We start from the raw sequence: 21,993 nt of genomic DNA on the forward strand, positions 1-21,993 counted from the left end.
TGTTTTCTGATTCTGGTATGTTTCATTGTGTGTGCAGTTTTAAATGTCTGAGAGGACAAGAAGCTGTTCACCCTTGAACCTAATGACTAAACTTTTTGTTCAGCTGGATTGTCCTGTTCTTAGGGCAGCAGTTCAAGCCAAACATTATTTCCTACCTCATTAGGCCCTGGTTATATTTCAGGAAATTTGTGTGGCTATTTGTCACCTAAAACTCAGCTCTTGTTTTGCAATAAGGTTTGCCTTAGCCCAGGCAGCAAAGGTCGGTCTGTGTTGCTGTAAGGCTGTGCATGTGTTGTGTTTGTTCATTTTGTTTTCAGTCTCTTTGGCTGGAAATGTGAAGAAAACTGAAACCTTCCTGTAGCCTCTTCTGCTGATGTCTTGTGATGCAGAATTCTCTGGGCAACACGTTTGCTATTTTGGTGGCTTTAAACACATTCTCCCACTTTAAAATAAAATGTCTGCTTTTTCACCATTTTATTTACATGTACTTGTGTTATCTCTATCATCCATCTGTTTTCCTTTTAAATTAAAGTTAATTGATTACCCATGTGTTCCAAGTCTGTAGTCATATTCCATTGGGCCAAGTGTATTAACTTAGATTATAATAATGTTAAATGAGTTTGTTTCATTTCCCACTCCAAATATGGGCTGAAGAAAGAGAGCTATGTCTTTAAAATGCCATCTTTCTCTATGAATAAGCACATTTTCTCCTTTTTTTTTCGTCAAGTTTGTCTTTGCTATTCACAGTGATAAACATTGAATCCTCTTCCTCCATTTAAACAGTCTTTCAGAAGCTGACTGAAGGCTAATGCTGCTTCTCCTTGCTGTCAGACATATGATAGTCTATTGCATAAAATAAATCTACCTCTTTTCCACTAAAGTTATTCTTAGATATAAAAAATTCCAGTAAATCAAGTCTATTTGGAATATTTTAAGCATCATTTGCTTAAATATATTATCCCAATGTTGATTTTCTTTTGTGGACTATTTTTTATTTTGGAAACTAAGCTGGTATCTAATAAGTTTTATGAGTAATGTAAAATTTTCCCTGACTAAAATGTCTGAGAAAATTAAATTCCATTTCTTCTTAAAATAAATATTCCTTTTGCATAATGACACTATGCAGATGGTCATCGTTGATGGCTAGTCTTTCGTTCTTAATTTTCTTTATTTTTGTAGTGTGGTGTATTAAGGTTAAATATGACTGGTCCAACATTTTAAACACGGTGATTTTAGTTTGCCTGTATTATATCTTAGGGTATTTTCTGTCACATACCACTTTACTTAGGATTCAGCTGCACAAAGGCTTATAATTTAATTGTTTTTGAATGAAAGTCAGGTTTCCATTTACTTCCTGAAATCCAACAACAGCTCACAAGTAGCTCATATGAAATAACTTCCTTCCACCTTCTCTGAGTTCAGCATCTTTCCTCATATGCTTCTTTCCCCTTTTATCTTTTCTTAAGACTGCAAGGTGAAATGTATTAAAGGCTTCATTTTTGCAGCCACTGCAATTAGCCGTTTTGATTTTGTTTAATCTCTCAGTTAGAACAAGCGCATGACTGCAGCATATAAAATTAGCATTGCCTCCATCAGATAAGTGTCTGTGAAGTGCTAAAACCTCTAACCTCTGACATCTAATTAAACCCCTTTCCCTTGTTTCTTTTTGTGTATATATTCTGGTGTTATAAACATAGTATGTGCTTTTTATATTTATTTTTTTTTGTGTCACCTGAAGGTAGAGGTTAGTTATTGCTATCAGAGCTGAGCAACAGTGTTTCTTTGTCTCATTGGTCCACTAAAGTACATCAAAGTCCTTAGGACTGCAGACACTTGGTGAACTCTGTGTTAAGAGCTGGAGCAGGTGCTGGCCAAGACAGTGATAGAAAACATTGTTTCTCTTTTCAGTAAAAAATATTTGTGGTTTAATGCGAGATTGAAGAAGATGATACCATCAACAGAGAAAAACTATTTTTTGTGTATGAAAGCCACTGCCATTGATTGCTTCCCCTGATAGGATAAACAATGCAGGCCTTTTGGCTTTAGCATGGCAGATTATTTTCCTAGAATATAGATTACAATGGTTTAAAATGCAGTAACCTTCATTTTGTCACTTGTTTGATATATTTTATATCTCAGTTGTTCTAGGGCTAGTGGAAAATCATACCAGAAAACTGTATTGGCTGTGATTTTATATTAGATTTAGACGATGTTTTTATATTAGTCCATGGGTGGGGTTTTTTTCTGTATATTGAAGGTGGTATTCAAGTTGGCGTTCATTTAGATTTTTTTTTGTTTAGTTCTGTGAAGCCTTGTGAGGAAGATAAGTGTAACTGGTTTAATTTGCTTATTTTTCCCCTTTCAGTTAGCTGAGAGAGAATTACAGTTGCATTTTGCCCTGCTTGCAAATAATAAACTCAAGCATGGAACAGGATCTCTCACTGTTCTGTCTTACTGTCTAAGGGCCAGACCGATAATGTTCGCAACGTAGAGTGAAAGTGTTCATTAGTCTTTTGGCTGACTGCTGAACATTAAAAGCTCCTTAGGAACATCCTCTCAGGACAAATATGGATGTGACCGGACCTCTTGCTGTGAGTCTGAGTTTATGCAGTGGTGGAAAACACATTGCTTAGGGTTCGTTGTTGTTTGGCAGCTGAGGACGTGGTTTGTCCCTGCCTTTGCATGCGGGGTAGTTGTATAAACCAGAGTAAAATAAGTGCTGCCAGTCTGATTTAGAAGTCAGGTGTAGAGCTGGGTGTGGGTATTACAACTACAGTACTCTCTGTATTGTGATAATCCCTAAGCAGTCACATTTTACCACGGACACCAGTTGCTACCCTACCAGTAGCCATGATAGGTAGAACTGTTGGTCTGGCTCAGTCAAAGTCTTTTCCCAGTGAACTGTAAGATTGGGTTTGAAAGTTAGATTTTTGAGAAAATGGATTTTGGCGTGATTTTAGCTGTTTCCTAATTTATATACTTTGAGCTTTGCATTTTAAAGCTTACTTAAAATCCAGTGTTTGGTGAAAGGATGGATGTGACTGCTTCTGCATTTCAGTCATGGGGTATGAGATAAACAGATTCTTGAGGCTACAGGCTTAGAAACTAGTAAGAAAAACCGCCATTATCATGGAGTAAACTGTGCTGGTGTAGACAGCACAGTATTGTAGGCTTTTGTAGGCTCATAGTAGCCCAGGGTACAAAGCATATGTACTCTTACTGCATATTTTCCATTTGGTCTCATTGTCTGCTGCTGTCATGGTTTGGTTTTAACACAAACACTGCTTACAGATAACGTCAGTTAAGTGGCCTTACCTGATAAGAAACAGACATGCCAAGCTAACTGCCTTGCCGGGCTGATATGGTTTTGGCCACTTGAGTTTTTAAAAATGTAATATTTGGCTTGAATTGAATGGACAAATCAGCATCAAGATGGCTGTAAAAGGGAATTAAGTGTGTGCATTCACCTCACTGGAAAAGTTCAGTGCAGTGCATTTAATCCTGAGAGTACCTTATCCAGACAAATGTAAACAACCAGGAAAACTGTCCACAAATGAGATATTCAATATTTCTGCCTGTCTGAGGTATTTTTGAGAGGTCTGTTGCCTCAGCAAGCAAGAAACAGTGATATATCTAAGTTTTTGCACTGGAGATAGTGTTTGGACAGTGTTTTTGGAGTCTGCTCTTTTATATTAGGTAATTATGTCATGCAGAGGTATAAGCTGGTAGAACTTACTAGTAGTACTGTAGTCAGTAAAAGATATATCAGATGGAACATACCTGGAGACAATAATTACAGTTTCTGTAAGTGCAGACAGAAAGCTCCTGATTAACCCACCATGGCCTGATGCCCAAAGGTGACTGGGTGCCTGCAGAATGGTAAGGATATTACCAAACATAGCAAAGGACGTGTCTATTACTTTTCTATCATATGACCCTTAGCTGTTTTTCTGGCAGTTGTTTCACTATGATGTTTTGGAGCACAAGTCTTTATTACTCCCATTAAGTGACAAGGGCTTTCCGTGACTTAATTGAAAACTGCCTTACAGAGGAATATGTAAAGCACTGAGATCAATTCCTTAATTTGAAAAAGTCATATATTTGCTGATTTTTGTGGAAGACTGGCAAATCTAACTTGTAAGAGAACCAACTGATGAGCAGACAGAATGCCTTAGAAAATCTCAAGTATTTGTTTTGAGGTAGGGTGCAGAGACTTTGTATGTCAAAAGGGTGGTATGGGAAGTTGCGTGAGATTGTGAAGAAATCCTTTCTCTGAGGCTGAGGAGAAAACTTACAATGCCAATCTTTGCACATCTTAATTTAAGACATCATATTTTTGGTTTAGCCAGTCAAAATGGCTTTGTACCACTATATTAACAACACTGTGATGCTGTTGCTTGTGTCCAGAGGACATCGTATTATAATGTTCAATCTCTTTAATTATCTTCAATGAACATGCTCAGAATCCTGTCCAGAGGATGTCTACATCAATAATGATATTGTTTTGTTGTTCTACTTGACATTCATTTCTATAGACAGTAACAGTTTTGTAAAAATGTCTGAAATTGCTAATTTGGTGGAAACGCAATGTGTGAACTGAAGGAAAATGACAAATTAATATTAGTAGCAAAACAAGGAAACTGAAATCATAGCATCAGCAGGAACCAAACTGTATTCTCCTCACACCTTTATTCTCATTTTTGACTGAGCAAGGAATTTCCTTCTGCTGACAGTGGCAGAGGATCCCTTTGAGAGCCACAACTTCAGATTTCTCTGTTTTATGTCAAAGAGTATTGAATATGCTTGATGTTAAACGTTATTGTGCCCTGGTACAACTAGAAATAAGGATAAGACACAAAGGTGTGATCCTTACACACCCTTAACAAGAAAAGCATGCACTAGATATCTTGTATGTTGTTTTATCTCTCATGCTGCCCTGTAGGTGATTATGCTGAATAGGTGCACAAACATTTATGTTACAAGACTCATCTGTTTTGGGCTTTTTTTTCCCCAGGTTCTAAGGACATGAGCCAGATTACAATAAATGGGGAAAATGAAGGAACTACCAAAATTATTGCACCTTCTCCAGTGAAAAGGTATGTAGACCCGCAGTGTCCTTACAACTTTTAAGAAGTTGTACACCACATTGGATAGAGGAACACATTTAGTAATCATTAGTGTCAGTTTTTCCTGCCCTTGAGTTCAGGACCATCTGATCATCTGCTGACAAAGGTAAGAGAGTGTTGCCAAATAATTCATTCTATAAAACCCTGATCTTCCAATCAATGTGGAACAGGGATCTGAGGCAACACAGGGCTTGAAAACCCATAAATCAGCACAATTTAATGTGCTTAAGAAAAGCAGACAGTCTCAGGTTTAAATAGGAAAAAAACAGGTAATGACCCAAAGGGTACTTGTCAGGACAGCTCTGTGAAGTCCTATTTGTCTCTCCCCTGGGAGATGTGGGCTGGCTGTCAGAGCTCTCAGGGCATGGGCCTTGTCTCTAAACAGGGAAAGATTGGGGTGTGTGGACAGGGAGGAGCACGGGCTCTCTCCCAGCAGGTTTGTTAATCTTGTAACGATTGCCCATTACACTGTTTAAATTGTAATAAAAATCAGGAATGTTTGTTCCTGCTCTGTAGGAGCAGTGAATTACCAGGGCTCCTCTGGACTTGTGTGTTCTGCTGTGTCTAATTTATCAGTGCTGAAGTGCACATCTCTGGTTATTAAGCATATTTGAAAGGAAGAGGTAAGGCTCAGATTCACCCCTAATTTTAGGTGGAATTTATGTGCCTGAATCAGAAAAAGAGTGATCTGACAAAAGAATTAAAGTGCTGTCGAAAACACAGCACTTCTGTTTAGTTGCCTGGATATCTGTCTCTGCATGTTTTGCAATCTGGACAGCTGGGTTTCTTTCTTGACTTAGTAACCCTTGACAGGGCTCACCTATGCATTGAAACTGTGAGCTTCACAAACTACGTGTCTGGAGTGACCTCTGGAAAAGGATCTAAAATACTTGGTGAATTGTGTTCTCTATTGCCCAACATTTAGAAGAGCTGATCTCCAAAAGAAAAGCTGAGTTAAATTGCTTTCTCATTATGAGGAAAATTGAATCCACTATTCTAGTCCTTAGAAAATAGTGCTAATCATGTGTTAAAAGAAAGTTTATGATTTTGTCACTTGGTCATGCTGAAGCTAAACCATTAAGTAGAATACAATACAGAGGTAAAAAAATACATGATGGGAAAGCACAAAGAGGATGGATCCAGGCTTCTTCCAGTGGTGCCCAGTGACAGGACCAGGCAGGCACACACTGAAGCAAAAGAAGTTCTCTCTGAACATCAGGAAATAATTTTTCCCTGTGCAGACACTGGTGAAGATTGTCCAGAAATGCGGTGGAGTCTCCATCCTTGGAGATAATGCCACAGCTGTCTGGGAATAGTTCTGAACAACTGAATCTGGGTCACCTGCTAGAGCGGGCAGCTGCACCAGATGACATCCAGAGGACCCTGACTGCTTCACCGTGTGTTGTTGTGTGGTTTGTTAGGAGAAAGAAAGATATAAAGGAGATCATCATTTTGGGAGGCATGAGAGTTCTTCACTACATAATTTTTAGTAATGAGCTGTTAAAAAGAAATGGATAGGCAGGTTTTAGAGGAAGAACCAGAATAAGTGGCTCTCAATATGACAGCTTCAAGGTTTCTGAGTTTAGTTTCTTACATTGACAGTTTAAAAGCAGTTCATGGGCAGATTCTTACTGAGTCATGTTTTAGACAGTGTTGGTCACTTCCAGGAAAAAAAAAGTGTTGGAAGTTGTTTTTCTATTTAGGATTTGATGTTTTTCTCTGTGTCTCTGTCTGCACATGAAAAATGCCTTTTGTGTCTACCAGGCTTCTTGTATGTGAGGCAGCACTTACAGTTTGGAAGTTTGCTCCATCCTATATAATTCTTGCATGAATTGTCAGTGATACTTGCAGAGCATCTTTCAGTAGTGTTCACAAGCTGAGTTTTCCCATTTAACATTTCATTCATTGTTGAGATCTATAGTTAATTGCTTCTGTGTAAAGTGGTATAAACTCAAATCATAAAAATCCCCCAATGAAATCTCACAGGAAATCCAGATCCTAACCCTTTCAGATACTTTGAATGAACTCAGTACCTTTTGCAACTGAATTCCTGGAGATACTGTTGGTATTTGAAGAGCTACTGCGCTCTAGCTTTCTGTCTGTAAAGTGTGTATCTGTTCCAAATGAATAATGACTTGGGAATTTATTGCAGTAAATTCACCTCCCACATATTTTTTCTTTCTCTTTTTAAGATTTGAAAATGGTATTCACAGTTGTTTAAGTTCAGCCTTGGTATTGTTCAGTAGTTCATGCTGTGCAAATCAATTCCTTTTTGCAATATGGGACAGAAATGTATTTATCTGAGTTACTTGCTCAGTCTGTAGTAAGCACGTATTTTTAAGCCTGGGAATAGATTGCATGCACCTCTGAGTCAATAATTAATGGGTGCAGTATTAAGAAAACTATTTACCTGATAAGGCGTAATTTAATTTCTTTTCCTTCTGACTTACTGTAGCTTTGCATTTTGTTCACTCTGTGAGAATTAAATGATTAACTCAATGACCTGTAGTAACCAAAGGCTGAGGTTAAAAGTGGATTAGTGAGTTAAGGAGCCACGATTCCTTCATAAAGCTGTCTGTCACCTCCTGCCTTGGGGAAAGAACTCCCTGCTTATATCCTTCTCTCTGTAAGCAACCGTAAAGCTTTTATTTTTTCTGCTTGAGTTGCACTTTACAAATATATGATGTATTAATGATAGTACAGGGTTGCTGTCAGTAATACTACTTGATGACCTTAGTGAAAATCGATGTGGCTCCCTCATTCTGTCTCAGGTGAACTGCTTGTCCATGCAGGAAAAGACCTCTAGAAATGGTGCTGCAGGAAAAGCAGCCATGGGCAATGATAGGGGTGTGCTTCAGCTAAAAGCCATTTCCCAGCATTTAAGGTAGCAATAAACTGGAAGCTTTAATGGGTCAGAAGACGTAAAACATGACACTGTAAGAATGATAAGAATAAAGGAAGAATTGTAGCATACTGCTTTTTCCCTCCATCCCCATAGGTATGGTGGGAGACTGGGTTACAAAGGCTGATACATCTCTCAAGCCAGGTGACTGTCCTGGTAGTTGCAGCACTCAGTGAAGTCAGCTCTTTCTGTCTTTCCGGCAAAAATAAAACCTAAGGCTTTATACTGAGGAGGGTATGAGAAGGATATCCTACTCTGTGAACCTATGAACCTGTTATCTGTTATGCCTTAAATAGTTTTCATCACCCCTGCCTTTGTTGCACCCATTTTAAATGAGGTACTGTACACCTGGAAAAATGCTAGAGAAATATGATAAGGATAATCTGAGATATGTGGTGACTCCTGTACTGGGTGACATTAAGTAGTCTGTGGTTCTTTCACTTGGAAAAGAGATTAAACAGTTAAAAATATGTAAAAAAATATTAAGGGATAGAGTTTTCAAATAGGGAGCCATTGTTCGTAACTCTTTGTTTTTCGTTATTTCTTTCTATAATCACAGAACGGTCAGGAACAAGGGATGGAAGTTTTTAACCAAGTGGAAGTTTTGAAATAACATTAAATAATTGTTTAAGTCATAGTCAGATACTGGAACATACTCCTACCAGGCACTATTTAAGAGAAGAATTAAAAAATGTTTGCAAGGTATTTAGGTAAATCCATGGAAGAGAGTTTTGTTAAGAGCTTTGTAAAATAAAAATGAGGTAAAACCTCTGATTCAATAATCTCTTAACTGCATAGTATGGAAGATTATGAGATCATATGATATGTCTGCCCTACTGTTAGACCTCTTGCTTAAGTATCTGGTTTTGTTTATTTGGAAACAGGACTGCCTGTTTTTCTGACTCAGTGCTGCCACAATTATGAGCTTGCAGAGATGATCCTTTCCCCCTTTCCCTTTTCCCCTTTCCCCTCCCCGCTCCCCTTCCCTTCCCTGAACTTCCCTTTCCTTCTCCTCAGGATTGCTCCTTTTAGGAGAGATTTTTCAACATAGCAGCTTTTTGCCCTCTTTTGCATAACAAATAAATAACTATATGCCAGTCTGAGTCTCTCTAATGAGTGTATGCCTTTAAAATTAATTTTTAAATGGTCAGTATAAAACAAACTGTGATCTGTGTAATTTTTTTTTTAAATAAATATATACATATGTATGTATCTGTACTCTTATTTAGCTTTAAAAAGATGAAAAATGAAAACAGTCCACAAACACAAAGAAGTAAAACAAGCACTCCATGGGAGGAAAATGGCCCACAGAGGTAAGGCAATACTTGCTGTCTTAGGTATTAGAGTGGCAGAAAGACTCCTAAAGTGTGACTGGTCAGTAGATTCTGTTGTCAAAAAACGTAAAGAGAGGTACACGAGGACAAAAAAAATAATGTTAGATTTCTGATTGATATGAAGTGCTGTGGAGTTATGATGGACAACACAGAAAACAACAGCTGTGTAGCAGTCAGAAAAACAATTAGCAATTATTAGTAAAGCAAGAGAACAGTTTTATACCGTTATATAAATTGGTTGATTACATATGTGCTTCATGAATTTTGGAGGCAGATCTGATGTCCTTGTCTCAGGAAGAGCAATAGGCTTTGAGAGGGGGCAGCAAAGGTGATAAAAAATGTGAAAGGCTCTGCAGTAAATCTGTACAAGGAGCAAGAGCAGAGGCAGATAGGAATCTTCCTTCAGACTGCAAAAGAGGCGGTTTCAGGGGATGACATCTTGAAAATCACAAGTCATACTGTGAAAAGAGAAAGCAATCAGGGCTTTATTTTTACAGCAAAATAACTAAGGGTCTTCAGGTGAACCTATTGAAGGTGGTTTAAAAGTGCTAATAGAGGCAGTCAGTAGGGACTCACCATGAGTGGGAGACCCGTGGTGCTCCTCTACAAGGAGGTGAGTTCCTCGGGGAAGCTGGGTGAGTCATGGAACAAAAATCCTGAAGGGCTTCTGAAGACAGGGGTGCAGCAGCTGGCTCCCTGAGTCCCCTGGACTGGGAATGGTGTGGGACTCAGGGAGCACTGGGGAGCTGTCTTCAGGGTTTTGCTTCCTGTAGTTGGTTGTTTACAGCTGATGCTGGAAACAGGTTATTGAACCAGACTGCATGTAAAGTGTAATCCAGAATGGTCCCGCTTTTCTATGACAGTTCAGATCGATACCTGATGTGTCATTTGGGACACCCTGATGGTTTACCCCTTGTACTCCTGTAAACAGCAGTAGTTTCTGGAGTAAGAGCAAAGCAGCACGCAAATATTCTCTTGCTAGGACAGACCTTTCTTTGGTTATTTTTAGAAAAGTGGTGTCACCTTGTCACTTTATGTCGCCAGTGTTTGAATTGCTCTCAGGACAGCAGGAGGTTTGATATTGCAGGAGCCAAGCAACGGTAGAATTGAGGTTTGGAAGCCTATTAATTCTAAAGCACTATGCAGGTTTAAACACACAGGTAGGCTGGATGTTGCACAGAGGCTTTCACAGCTTTTAATAATAATTCTTATTGAGATGAGCTGTGGGAACTTTTCACCTGTGCAGAGCAGTGCTGTCATCAGCTGTCTGCAGAATCAGATGAAGAGGAATGTATTTAATTTGAAGGTCAGAGGCTTTTAGGAAAGCAGAAAGAAAGCTGGAGCTTGGAACACCTCCACACCATTGGCAGAGGTTTGGATGGATGAACAGAAGAGAAATGGAGATGGAATTGTTTCATGTTCCCAAGCATCAGCTCTGTGATGAAGATGTATGTCATGACAGAACATGGGAAGTTTTCATAGCTACATCCACAGAAAACATGACAAATGTCTAGCTCTGGGTTGGATACGCCATACTAAAGCACTGAAATTTATTATGGTAAAAGAATATTAATAAACTAAAATCTATATTTTGTAAGGTTGGAGTTGTTAACTTGGCTATGCTAAGAGGTCTCTCTCCTACATATCAAGGTTCAGTGTGAAAAATTTATTGCTAGAAAGCAGTACTATCTGCATTTACATAGAACATGCACAGAAAATCTTGTATAGTCAAATATTACTTGTGTGTATGCATGAATCTTTTCATTTTTGTAAGCTGAATCTCAGTCAGCTGGCCTAACTGTCCTGGAAATTTTAAAGCTAACTCTTTGCTCTTCCTTTTTTAACCTTAGTGGACTGTATAATTCTGCCAGTGACCGCAATAAATCACCAAAGTTCCCTTACTCTTGCCGAAGAAACCCATCTGGTGGCAGTGAGAATGAGTCTGGGCAGCCTGTTCGGAGGAGGTAAGAGTCTCAGGATTAATTACTGCCAGCTTCTCTGTGTAGAAATTTGAGATTCTGCATGCTCAGTTCAGCTTGTGGAAACACAGCCGGGTCCTGGGAAAAGGGGAATTCCTGGGTATTCCAGGGGCCAGTTGTTAGTCAAAAAAAAACACCTGAGCAAGAATACCACAGCTGTTTTTGAAAAGGAAGCTTTGTTCAGGTTGTTCGCTTGTGTGCAGTTGTGGGAAAATGATGTTAAAAATGTGAAGTTTCATTATTGGCACGTACAAGATTCCTTTAGTTACTGGAGCTCTTTTTGCCTGGTGAATGAAAGCACTGTTGGATTTGGTTGCTTGACAGTGAGCTTCCAAAGCAGTGTTATAGGTACATTTCTTTACTTCAACTGCCCCAAGGGTTACACAAATGAGCCATAAAGCTGTCTTCAGCAGTCCCATATGTGAACTTTGCATTAGAGAGGATGCCAGCAAAAATTCAATTGTGTGACACCTTCAGTTGGTGCAAGCTGAATTGAATGACTTAGTGGAGTAAAATAGCATGGGTGGAGATTGTGTGCTGTGTGTCTTTGAGCATGTCCAAAAAGCACTATGAGGACAGTTTTGAAAAAAATAGAGTATTGAGAGATTGTGTGTTACCTGTGTGTTATCTGTCCTGCTGAAAAGCTGCTTTCATCACTGAGGCACCCTGCCTGGTGCTGTGATCTGTTATGGAGTATAAACAAACACAGATGCTATGCAATATTCATTGCAGTCTTCCAGAACTGCCTTAGGAGCCAGCACATGAGCGTTACATCTCTTTCTGACAGCTTGAAATGAGTACCTATTTGGCCTTCAGAGCCAGAGCTTGGTTCTCTGACAATGCAGATACATTGATGAGGAACTTAATGTGGAGCTTTCATCCTTGTCAGGTTTCTGAACTTTTTCAGACCTTTTATCTGCCATTAGCTGTCTCGGACAAGAGAGAAGAAACTCACCCATAGTGCATGCTTAGTGACCCCAAATAAATCTGTATAATTCTTGGGCAATGGAATTATGTTTATTTGTTCTGTTGGATAGAGTCCTTGTACGTGTTAATAGCAGTGTGTTTCCTGAATGGGTTTTTCATGTTTTAACCTTAGCTAAGCCCCAGGCAGCCCTTCACTCACTCCTACACCAGCAGGATCAGGGAGAGATCAGAAATGTGAGAGGTAGAAACCTTTTCAGTTGAGAAACAGTTTAATAGGGAAAGCAAAAGCTGTGCACACAAGCAAATCAAACCAAGGAATGAATTCACTGCTTCCCATGGTGGTGGGGGGTGAGCAGGTGTTCAGCCATTTCCAGCAGAGCAGTGCCCCATCACACTAATGGTGACTTGGGAGGACAAACACCATCAGTGCAAACATCTCCCCCCTTCCTCTTCCCCCCACTTTATACACTGAGCCTGATGTCACAACGTCTGGAATATCCCTTTGGTCAGTCTGGGTCTCCTGTCCTGACTGTGTCCCCTCCCAGCATCCCATGTACCCCCAGTCTCCTCCCAATTGTGGCCTTGGCTCTGTGCAATCCCTGCTCAGCAATAACAAAAGTGTGTCTATATTATCAACCCTATGTTCAGCACAGCCCCATCCCTGCCACTGTGAAGGAAACTAACTACTGCAGACAAAACCAGCACAGGTTTTCTGATATATTGGTAGCTTAGCTGTCAGAAGGACTTGTTTGGCTTTGTAAAAACAGAAGAGTAGAGATGTGCAATGCAAAACTCTCTCATATCAAGAAAAGAAAAGTGTTTGTGCACTGTGCAGCAGGAAATTGGTTTTATCATCTGGGATTTGCATTGGGCTGATCTAGTCATTGGACAGACAGTCATGCCAATAGCAAGTTTTCTCTTGGGCTACCACATGAACAGAATGTTTTTAAAAGTCTTATCTCATATGTGAGGCTGTGGAGACCAACAATAGTAGGTAGATTTTTAACTTAATTATGCCTTCCTGAGTCTTGGTTTTATTCATGCACTTTCCTTTTCCAACTATTAATAACAATAGCTGTGCTGTTTATGTACTCTTTATTGGAGTTAAGAGGAAACCACCAGGCTCTGCTATGTTGGAAACAGCAAGAAACTCTAAAGGCCAGCACACGTAATTTTGCAAATCAGGGGTTCGCAATAGAGCTTGAATGTAATCATGCTTTCACAACTTATTGTAAAGATGTCCCGAAAGGTTTAAGACAAACACATGCCCTATTTTCTCTACCTGACATCATACTGGGAAAAAAATCCATCAAAAAATTAAAACATAGTGAGGTGTTTTTTTAATGGGTAGTTCTGTGTATTTGTATTAAGTAACTCTATGAAATTTCATTAAAACTTCCTTAATGTCACAGGAGAAATCAAAACAGTGGAGAAGATTCAGATTTAAAGCAAAGGAGAAGGTAAATATATTATCTATAGCATCTATGAAATGAAACTGGTCATATTTTGGTTCACTGCATCTCCTTCTCTCCTTCCTTCTCCCTCATCCTCCTAAATGCATAAAAGGTTTGTTGTGTTATGACCTTTTAATTTTTATTTATCTTTTGCTAAAATGCTCTGTGGCACAGCCTCATCAGAGCAGAGTCTTGCTGCACATTGTTCCTGCCCCATGTTAGAAGCAACTTGTGACATTTCCTAAGGGCTTATCTGCAACTTGAAAGTCACTTCCAGAAGTTTCAGCTTTTGGATTGTAAATCTGCAGATTTGTTTTTACTTCTCCAGCCTCCCTATGCACTTTTAATTGATCTGTTTTGCAAGCAAGTGTTCTATCATCTGAGATGAATTGTCCTGCCAGAGGTAAGGACAAAGACATATGTAATTCCTGATGGTCCTCTTGCTGCCATGCACAATTTTTGGTTTTTTCTTAAGCTTCTGCTCCATGCCCCCATCTCCCATTTCAGACTTGACTAGTTGTCACTTTTCAAATAAAATGCAGTTGTGAATTTGGGTGTGCCCTTCAACAACTTCAGCTTTTTGCCATTTCTGCTTGTCGCGACTCTGTTTAGTGCTTCTCCTTGCTCTTGAGATCCTGCTCGCACTGCTGGAATAAGGAGACAATGGAGTGCATTTCAATGTCAGAGGCTCCTGGAACTTGGGAAGGAGAGAAGACACTCCCAGGCTCTGAATCACTGCAGCACGGGAAAGGAGCTCTGGCAGAGATACAAACATCTTGGGACAATCACAGGAAGCCAGAGAAAGTGCTCACATACTTTGTACTTATTATGAGATTACAGAATAATTTTTGGAAGGATGTTAGCATTGCAGGGTACCAGTGGTAGTCCTGTAATAGATGTCCAGAACATAAAACTGAGAAGATTTAGTTAAGCGTCTCATGTGGAAAGCCTTTGTACTCAGAACGAACCTCTTCCCACATGTTTGTTATTATATATTGCAAAAGACCTCCACTTTCTCACGATTTGGCTAGTCTTCTCTCATTTTAGTCAGGAAAAGACTGTGCTAGAATGTGAGCTGCCCTTCGGCCTCCAAGCCTTCTCCTAGGCAGTATTTGTTGTGACTTGTAAAACTGACTATGATTTCTTTCCTGTTCCTTATGCCAGAATATATAGGTATTCCACCTGCAAAATATCAAATATATTCCATGACAAGGAAAACAGGGGAATAAAGGACAAACGGCACATTAAAATTGTCAGAGATCAGAATGATCTCATGAGTTCCTGCATGTGATTTAGGAAACTATCTTTTTCCCACCCATATTTGGTATTTTATTCAGTTCAGTAAAAGATTATATTTAATGTTCAGTGAAAGATAATATTCTGACAACAAGCGTGAACAGCTGCCACTCAGCTGACAGCTCAGGAGCCCTTCTGTGTCCCCACAAGTGCTTTCCTGACGGGGAACACAAGGTAATTCCACGTGCAGTATCCAAAAGGTGAATCAGATTTCCATTCCTGAAAAGTTAGAGAGAGGCTTATTTTTCTGAAAATTCAGAAAAGCTGAATGTTTTATCTTGTACTTTGCCTGCCACAATGTGATTTTTGGCTGTTTTGGTACCTTATGAGACAAATTACTTAAATCACAGTAAGAAACTTCTTGTCCTACTGAAAGATGTAGAAGAAAAGACTCATGCTAATGATCTGGAAGTGTGAAAGAACAATGTTGCTCAAAATGCTTACTTATGTTGATGCTAGTTATTAAACATCTGATAAGACTGGGATGGAGAAAGGTATATTTATGGCGGTGTAAGGTCTGCTGCAGTTCTAGAGCATTTATTGCTCTTAACTCTTCCATTGTGCTTGAGTGACTCTCTTTGAAACCATCTTTTAATCTTCCTTAATCCTTTGGGGTACAATTTTCTATAATAACACATTTTTTATCCCCTCCTTGAACTTCACCCAGAAAAGTGTGTTTTTAGCTGGCAACATGGCTTTAAATTGTGAACATGAAGTTTGGGGATGGGGATGTCACCAAAACTCAAAAGTTTTTTCCCACCAAAACTGTGGGAAAAACAAAAACTCTCCAACAGCATTTTCAGTGTTAGAGAATCAAGGCATTACTTTATCCTGGCCAGGATGTTCTGACTAGGATGTGCAACAGAAATAATTTCATCCACACATAGTCTGGGTGTGTAGAGGAAATAATCACATGACACATACATTTCACCAGAGTTTTCACTAGCTTTATACAGTCAAAACCCATAGAGATTAATTGGTTCAATGTTCATTGGTTCCAAGTTAAGCAGTTCTTAGTATTTAGTTTTCTACTGGATATGAATTTGTTCACCTCTGATGCTAATTTGGTTCTCATTCTTATCTCTCCTTTCCCAGACCAGGTATCTCTGACCATGCCAGGGTTGATGTTTAGAGTTAATGGTTGTTAGTGGTCATTGATGGTCATTATCTTTTGTGTATCTTCTGTGCTACTCCTAGTCTGTTGAGGTATTAAATTCATCATGCCTTGCCTAGTGGAACAATGCCCTGAAAAAAACTTCAGTTCCCTTCCTGGGGGGCAAAGGGAAACAAATGTAGCTAAAGCTATGAAATTTAAAAAGCAAAAATCTTGAATATCTTTTCAAACAAGGAGAGGCTTCTTATCTGGGGGAAATTTCAGTTTGCCAAATTTATTCCCTTCAGGCAAGCTGGGTTGAATTGATTTTCCTAGACTTTAGCTGTCATATTATTGTAAGACATGTTTGTTTGAATGGGAGCTATTTAAGCTAACGATTTCCTAATTTAGGAGAGAGGGGAGAATGGATTCTATGGACCAAGGCATTTAAAGGCTCAACAATTTCTTGAAGGCAACCATAATTCACTGGTATTATGAAGAATTTCATGACACAAAACTTTCATGTGCAAGAAGGAAAGAGCCATGCAGATTAGAGATGAAACATTTCACACCTCCAAGAAACACATTGATGTGGCATATACACACAAAAAGAATGCTGAATGATAATACAAATTAAAAAAAAAAAAGTGAAATTATTCAAAATGAGAATAACACTCACCTGGTACTACCCTCTGGTTGCACTACTTTTGAAGCAGTTCTTCCCAATCAATTAATGAGAAAAAGGATAATATGACTTGCAGGTGTAGACAAGAACTCCAGAGTCTTTTAATTCTGATTTTCTGAGTAATATCTTTGCACTGTTGTCCTTTCCTCATTTGGCACTGCAATAATTTTAGTGTTAGTACATATATTTGTCCTGAGATGTTGCTTTTCTCTTCGCCAGGTCGCGTTCCCGCTGTAACACCAGCAGTGGCAGTGAATCCGAAAATTCCAACAGAGAGCATCGGAAGAAGAGAAACAGGTGACAATACATTAAACATTTTAGACAGGGAGACATTAAACACAGACAAATGGAGAAAGATTTTTCTCAGAGAAACCTAGTAAGAAGGGATTTAATACATTTTATGTGTATAGAGTCCTCCTAAGGCAGTTAAGACCCTTTTGTGAATAAGAAGAGTGATAATTGCCAGAATACATAATTATAGTTGTATGCAATGAATGCCTGCCCTCCTTTTGCTTGGGAAGAGCTCGGTAATGAACCACAAGATCAGGTACAGGGCACATTTACAAAAGACTTGCAATATAAATGCAAATAAAGTGGATAACAACTTGATAATTATATTCTCAGCATATACTTTTACCTCACAAACTCAAGTGCAGATTTTTTCATGCAGAAAATAAGCTGTTGAGAAGTAAAAATATTTTAGTGGATGTGAATCTCAATGTTGCTTTTAAATTAATGTTTTTAAATGTGTGAAGATTTTGTTTTTGAAATGTCAGGTGTGGGCCCAAACCCAAAGTGTGTACAGTATCAAGTTTTAATAGGACAGCAATAGGTCATATCAAGTGCTGCTAACAAGCCCTATGTTATATAGTCTATTTTTCTTGTTGCTAGTATGAAAAAGATGGCATGCCTACCAATTTTCTGTAAATTCCTTTCAAATTGTATATTTTATGTTGCACTGGAGATAACAACATCCTAGAGGTATTTCTGAAAATATACTTTTTAAAAGCACATAGAATTTCCTCATATTGCATAAACACAGTGCAAGAGAAATATAACTAGACAAAAGAGGAGCTCTTTAAAGGCAAAGTTTCTAAGTTACTGTCTGCATGAGCTGCCATAATTTTTTCATATCTATATTCAGTGATAAATGATTTCCAGATCCCTGGAAGCTCTTAGAAATAATTGCATGCTAGATAGTGCTGCAGGAGTATGCAGTATAATTACATTCTCAGCATGACTTGCAGTAGTTAAAGAAATGTTAAAAATTCATTGTGACACTCACATGGGATGGCATAAAGCACATCTGAGACATAAGATTTCTTTGAAACTTACCTAAACTAGAGCACAGTTTTGTAAGGTACTTGGCTAACAATAACCTAGTGTGCATGGAAGTTTTGTTTTCCAGCAGAAGTTTAAATGACATGCTGAGCCTAGTTTCATTGATCAGCAGTAAATGGTATTTTGTACCCCTCTCTTCCAGAACACTCTTGCCAGGTTTTTTTCCTCCTGTGAAACTCCTTGTGCAAGGAGCTCCACAAGCAAGTGAAAGAAATTAGAGGCTGACCACAAGAATGTTTTTAAGAACTCCTGACAATATAAAGACTGAATTGTAAGAAGTATTAAGTACTGCTTATCATTTTGTGAAAAATGAAAGGGCCTTTACCAACCCTTCCTCACCTCATGGAAAAAAAAAATTTTAAAAAATCAATTTTTGGGGTTGTTTCTAAGTTTTTCACATTTTCAGGAACGTAAGATACAGCGAAAATGTTAAATTTTCAGCATCTCTTGTTCTTAGGTGATCACTTAAAATCCAACCAGATAAAAAACCATTATCAATGTATTAAATAAGTGTTAAATAAGCTGGAAGTCTAAGACTTGTTCCTTGTGAGCAGGTGCAGGAAAGCAACCAGTCATAATGAATTTCTGCATTTCGTTAGCAGCCACAGCAGGAACATAATAAGCTGAAAGGTCAGAGGCCCTGAGTAGCTTTCTTGTTTTTAGAGATGAGCCAGCCCTAGCGGGGTTAAATAGAACATTGTGATGAGGCTTACTGTTACTCAAGTTTCTGCTGTTGCATAGACTAATACAATTCATTTTCCAGTACAATAATCAGGTCCCTGACACAAGCAGAAACAAAACTGTTTTATTTTATTGTAATAAAATGAGTGAGTATTCACATTAACTATAGAAATCTGCTTCTGGTCATATTAGAGTAGAATATATTGTTAGAATAGAATATATGACAAGAGATCACTGTGAACTATTTTCCAGAAGAAAAATTATCAGAGAAAACCAGAAATGTAGATGAGAGTGTCTGAAGGTAGAACACTAGAAAAATCTTAGGGAAAATCTTATTACCTGATCTCAGTCTCTGAGGTTTCATTCCATTCTATGAATGTTTTCTCCTAAGCACATGTTCATATGAAAGTGAAGAAGAACCTGAGATGAGCATATTTCAATCACAGAATAAATGCATTTTCATTTTCAATCCTGTGGTCAAAATTTATTATGTAGATAAAAATATATTAAAGGAGTAGACAATGTGTACTGAAGTATAGTTTCCTTCCTGACTACACTTAGAAGGTGCCTCTGATTAGAATCAGAGAGGTGACTCTGATGGGTGAGGCTGGCAGGGAGCTCTGGGTGCCACCTGGTCCAACCACTGCTCCAGCAAGGCCACCAAGAGCCAGGTGTCCAGACCATTCCCATGCAGCTTTCAGTATCTCCAGGGATGAAGATGCCACCACCTGTGCCAGTGCTCAGTGAAAAGAATGAAAGGAAATCTGTAATGGGCTTTCAGTACAAGGGCAACAGTTTTTATTCAAAAGTACCTTTAAATAGAAATTTAAATGTGAGCATACTACCTTTCTTTGCAGCTGCAAAGTGTATGTTTTGTTTCTTCACGTCTCCATGTAGTAGAGTTCTGCTGTGGTGCAACAGTACTTCAGGTGTGCTGACACTGCTTGTTTTGATAGTTGCAATGCTAACTTTATATATTTAGATTTTCGATATTTTTGTGCAACTGCCTGGCATATGTGGGAGGCAGTTGGTGGTGTCTGTACCATATGGGATGATTGTTGTTTGTGCAAATTGGATTATATGGGATGAAAATCACAAGACATTACTTGTTGCTGTGTGAGTCCTTCTACTAAAACCTCAGATAGAAGTTAATACCTGTCAGCAGACTGATGATTTAAAAATATTTGCTTAGAAATCAAAACCTGAGGTTGCAGTCTTCTCCAGAAGCTTTATACCATTTGGTAGAGTTGTGGCTGTTTACAGTAGTTGGGGATTGAGTTCAAAATTCATTATGCATGTGTGAGAATATCTGATTAAAGGAAAAGCAGAAGCCTGTGTAGCTGGTTTAGCCTGATACAATTCAAAACTCAAAGAGAAAAGTACCTCTGAAGTGAAGAGCACCAACAACATACTTTGCATTGCCTACATCTCCAGTGTAATCCCTTTATCTCTGCTGCCTTCTTCGTTTGTTTTACCTGTCAGTCTTCCCCTCTGGTTTCTCCAGTATGCCTGTCATACCATCCGATCAGACAATCCACGCTTGCGTGATATTTTCCAGGGATGTTTTGAAATCCCTGCTGAATTTTAAATTCACTGCTGTAATGAAGCACATTCATTTGATCCAGCACCTTACCACTTCCTCGCAGCAGTCATATGTGCAACCTTGAAACTGTGGGAAGCATCTGTGGAACTTGAGTCAAACACTGCCTGGCTGCCTGGAGGGCTGTGGCATTGTGGAATTACTGCAGCCTGCTAACAAATGTGCTGAGTTCACAGGGTTTTTATATTTGTCTCAATCCACAGTGCATTCCATTAATGAATTCATAGATTTTAAAGAAACCAAATTTAAAAAAATAAGAAACAAAAGGCATAGCATATCATTTAGATTCACACAAGCCATGACAGGGACCAAAGCCTCAGGGATAGTGCAGATTGAGTGCCATGGAGATCTGCATGCATCCTGAGCTTTGATGCGGGTTAGGATGAAAGGATGATGGTTCTGAGTGGGGACTTGCCAAAGGGATTTTTCCCTGGATCCTAGGAAGGTGCATGCTGCAGTAAAATACTTGTGAAAGTTGTAATAATAGAACCTTGCATCATGATGTGGATCTCCTGTTTGGTGCAGATGAGGTAGAGTGGATATGTAAACAGGGAAAATATTCCAAATATTTGGCTTGGGCTGGGAAGAAGAATTCAAGTTGTGGGTCTGTCCTTAAAGGCATGGATTGTTACATTTGTAGCTCATATTGTTTCTAAGTAACACATCAGCGAGTTTCCTTTTATATAGTTCTTACACGTTAATGTAGTTTGGGAGCATTAGTTAAAATTTAGCAAGATGAAAGTTTAATTACAGCATTGCAGGAGCTGGATTTTTGTGTGTGTGGGAAAAATACCCCATTGCTTCTCAGAGCATCCTGCCCTCAGACTAAACCCTTGGTCCCTCTTTCGCAGATCACGGCAGGAGAATGACATGGTTGACTCGGCTCCTCAGTGGGAAGCTGTGCTGCGGCGGCAGAAGGGGAAAACCCAGGCAGATCCAAGCTACCGGCGATCCAGGCACAGATCTCGATCGTATGTAACGCTTGCACCCTTTGATGTGTAAATTAAGGCTGTTCAATCCTGTTAAAGTGCAGGAGGAGTATCTCTAGGGTAGTGGTGGCCCTCAGTGATGAGGAGCACAGCTGTTCACATGGTATAGTCCCAAGTGAGCAGATTTGTCTTTGTGGTCAAATTGCCTTTGTTTGGTGATTTCAGTTCTAGGGCATAATAAGGCAGAGAGGGCTTTGTAACAAAGCTGCTGAGAAGCTCTGGCCATCACCTGGGAAGAAGTCCTGGATAGTTCTGGGGCTCATTGAATATTAGTTCTATAATTAATAAATAGAGAGATTCCTCTTTTCTGGGCAGCAAGTCTGTGGAAGCATTGAGATTTTACTTGATAGCTCCAAACATTTTTATGAAATACATGCACACCTGTTTATTCATATAATATCTGCAGTGGTGTTCCAGATGAAAGCAGCTCCTCATGTTTCCATATCAAACCATCCCTGACAAGAAGGAGTCAGTGGTATATTGCATCCCAATGTCAGGATTTCCATGATAGAGCTGTATTGCCAAGGCACTGCTGCTCCTGCTTACACCCTGTTCTGACATGGTGAAGTTATTAGCTTTTGAAATT

At 39.0% G+C, this 21,993-nt stretch overlaps 1 protein-coding gene across 4 annotated transcripts in view; it reads left to right on the forward strand.

Annotated features, from left to right (window-relative positions):
* Positions 1–21,993, forward strand: part of EPB41L4A (erythrocyte membrane protein band 4.1 like 4A) — a 127,075-nt gene that overhangs the window by 92,327 nt on the left and 12,755 nt on the right. For all 4 annotated transcript variants that reach the window (XM_063421796.1, XM_063421797.1, XM_063421798.1 and 1 more), the window contains exons 14-19: positions 5,015–5,096; positions 9,258–9,341; positions 11,213–11,326; positions 13,681–13,728; positions 17,016–17,093; positions 21,270–21,389. In XM_063421796.1, coding sequence (XP_063277866.1) covers positions 5,015–5,096; positions 9,258–9,341; positions 11,213–11,326; positions 13,681–13,728; positions 17,016–17,093; positions 21,270–21,389 — 526 coding nt within the window. The remainder of the gene's footprint in view (positions 1–5,014; positions 5,097–9,257; positions 9,342–11,212; positions 11,327–13,680; positions 13,729–17,015; positions 17,094–21,269; positions 21,390–21,993) is intronic.

The sequence above is a fragment of the Prinia subflava genome, chromosome Z (genome assembly GCF_021018805.1).
Source record: "Prinia subflava isolate CZ2003 ecotype Zambia chromosome Z, Cam_Psub_1.2, whole genome shotgun sequence".
Taxonomy (NCBI): Eukaryota; Metazoa; Chordata; class Aves; order Passeriformes; family Cisticolidae; genus Prinia; species Prinia subflava.